The 2,089-nt window shown below is 58.8% G+C and overlaps 1 protein-coding gene across 1 annotated transcript in view; it reads right to left on the bottom strand.

The window, feature by feature from the left end:
• Window positions 1-1,097: 1,097 nt before the first annotated feature.
• SYTL4 (synaptotagmin-like 4) overlaps window positions 1,098-2,089 on the bottom strand; it is a gene marked incomplete at its 5' end in the record, with an annotated part of 5,582 nt that continues 4,590 nt past the window's right edge. Inside the window, 2 exons of the mRNA XM_010012646.1 lie at window positions 1,098-1,240; window positions 1,495-1,722. Of these exons, the coding sequence (XP_010010948.1) occupies window positions 1,098-1,240; window positions 1,495-1,722 (371 nt within the window). The remainder of the gene's footprint in view (window positions 1,241-1,494; window positions 1,723-2,089) is intronic.

Genomic DNA, 2,089 nt, shown 5'->3' with positions numbered 1-2,089 from the left:
GTCACCTACCTGCTGAGCGAGCAGGAGGCGGCACGGCGGGCACAGAGCGGGGACCCCTGCGAGTGAGGCAGCAAAGGGACCCCGCTCAGACACCTTCCTTCCTGCTTTTCTAGTCGCCCACTGTAGAGGAGGAGCAGGGTGCTGGGGAGCTGCAGGGAACGGGAGCCCTGGCGCCGGAGGCTCTGGCACAGGGAGAGGAGCAGGGATGGGGGGCTGTGGGGTGGGATGGCTCATCAGGACCATGCTGGGAGACAGTGGAGGGCCTCTGCTCAACCCCAGGGCAGGGGGGACGGGGAGACAGACACTGCCAGAGCAGAGGGGACAGGCAGCACAACAGCCTCTAACAGAGCAGCTTCACCCTCCCCATCATCATCCTCACCCCGTGTACAAGCTGAGCCCGATCCCTGCACCCTGAGTCAGCCCTGCTGGGCAGGGTCCTGTATTCAAAGCTCCAGCCCCACGCTCAGCACAGCCAGCAGCAGCCGAGGGCTCGCCATCCCCCCCTGCCCCTCGCTTCCCCTTACCAGCCACAGGCACCCTTCCTGGGAGCAGTTCTGGCAACAGGATTAACTTGAAATAAACACATTTGTATTAAAAGTCAGCGCTGGCAGAAGGTGTGTTGAGGACAGGCTTGGAAATGAATGTTTTTTGGGGACCACCACCCCCAGGTGACCCTGCATGGCTCCATCCTGGCCATGTCCTACACCACCACCATCATCTCCAGCCAGGGCTGGGATGTGCAGGGCTGCCCCAATCCTGCAAGCAGCCAGTGTGAGCAGGGTGGAGAAGGCAAGGAAAGAGCAGACTGTGAAACACAGTGGGTGGGAGGAAGAAGAATGGAAAGAACTAACAACCCAACCACATTTCAAAGCATTTTGCCTGGGGGGAAATAAGGGAGGGTCCACAAGGACTCCAGTTCAGCCTGAAAGTTGGTGCAAAGCTAAAGGAAAATCCTTTAAATGAAGCTGGGCCAAGAAGACTTTCTGCCCAAGCCTGTTTAGAGATCATGTTTATTAAAGTGTAAGGATAAAACACAACAACCCATGGTTGGCAGCTCTGCCACACCATACAGCGAGAGTATTCCCGAGTCCTGATGCCTACAGCTTCAGCTTGGCCATGGTGGAGCGGAGCTGGAGCGTCCCCTCTGCCCATGAGCCCGGGTACTGACACATCTTCTGCCACAGATTCAGCTCCTCGCCTGTGGAGTCCATCCAGTCCACAGCTTGTCCATTGCTCATGCCTGGGGGAAAGGATGGATATGGGCAGAAATCACTGCTCCTGGCTGCAGCGAGGCAGCACCAAGCAGGTTAGCCCCATGGTTAGATGGACCCCAGGGCTCCTCATCCCCATGGCTTGATGGACCCCGGGGCTCCTCATCCCCATGGCTTGATGGACCCCGGGGCTCCTCATCCCCATGGCTTGATGGACCCCGGGGCTCCTCATCCCCATGGCTTGATGGACCCCGGGGCTCCTCATCCCCATGGCTTGATGGACCCCGGGGCTCCTCATCCCCATGGCTTGATGGACCCCGGGGCTCCACCGTCAGCTCCAGGCAGATGTGCTGCAGGTCCTCGGGGTTGATGCCGTTATAGACGAAGGTGTGATTGTAGTGAGGGTTCAGGGTCTTCTTCACCACAGGCGTCTTCCTCTTGGAGGCTTTGGTCTTGTGTGGCAGGAGGTAGCTGGGGAAGCAGCCCCTTGGGTTAGCATGGACATGGCCTGGTGCCCACCTTCCCTGATGTGGCTTAGGAATAAGGACCACTGCAAGGGGCTGGGGTTCTGCTTTGCCTCCTCTAAAGCTCCTCAGCAGACTACAAGTGGTCTGAGGATGGGAGAGGGCAAGGAGCAGAGCCTGCTCACCCCAGCCATGCTGTCCCATGGCTTGGTGACCTCTGGGATGATTTCATGGCAGTAGGAGCCCTGCCCTGCACACAATATCCCACCAGCACCTCTCAACCAGCAGAACCCAAGGGATTTGCTACCAGGAGCATCTTGCTTCTGGGCAGACAGTGACTTTCAAGGCAGCCAGCAGAAACCCTTCTCTCCCCATGTCCCCACGGCAGCTCTTGAAGGGCCCCCGGGTGACGCC

This window comes from Nestor notabilis, unplaced genomic scaffold, assembly GCF_000696875.1.
Source record: "Nestor notabilis isolate BGI_N333 unplaced genomic scaffold, ASM69687v1 scaffold20094, whole genome shotgun sequence".
NCBI classification, from domain to species: domain Eukaryota; kingdom Metazoa; phylum Chordata; class Aves; order Psittaciformes; family Psittacidae; genus Nestor; species Nestor notabilis.
The sequence above is the reverse complement of the archived record's forward strand: the minus strand, read 5'-3'. Positions and strand labels throughout refer to the sequence as shown.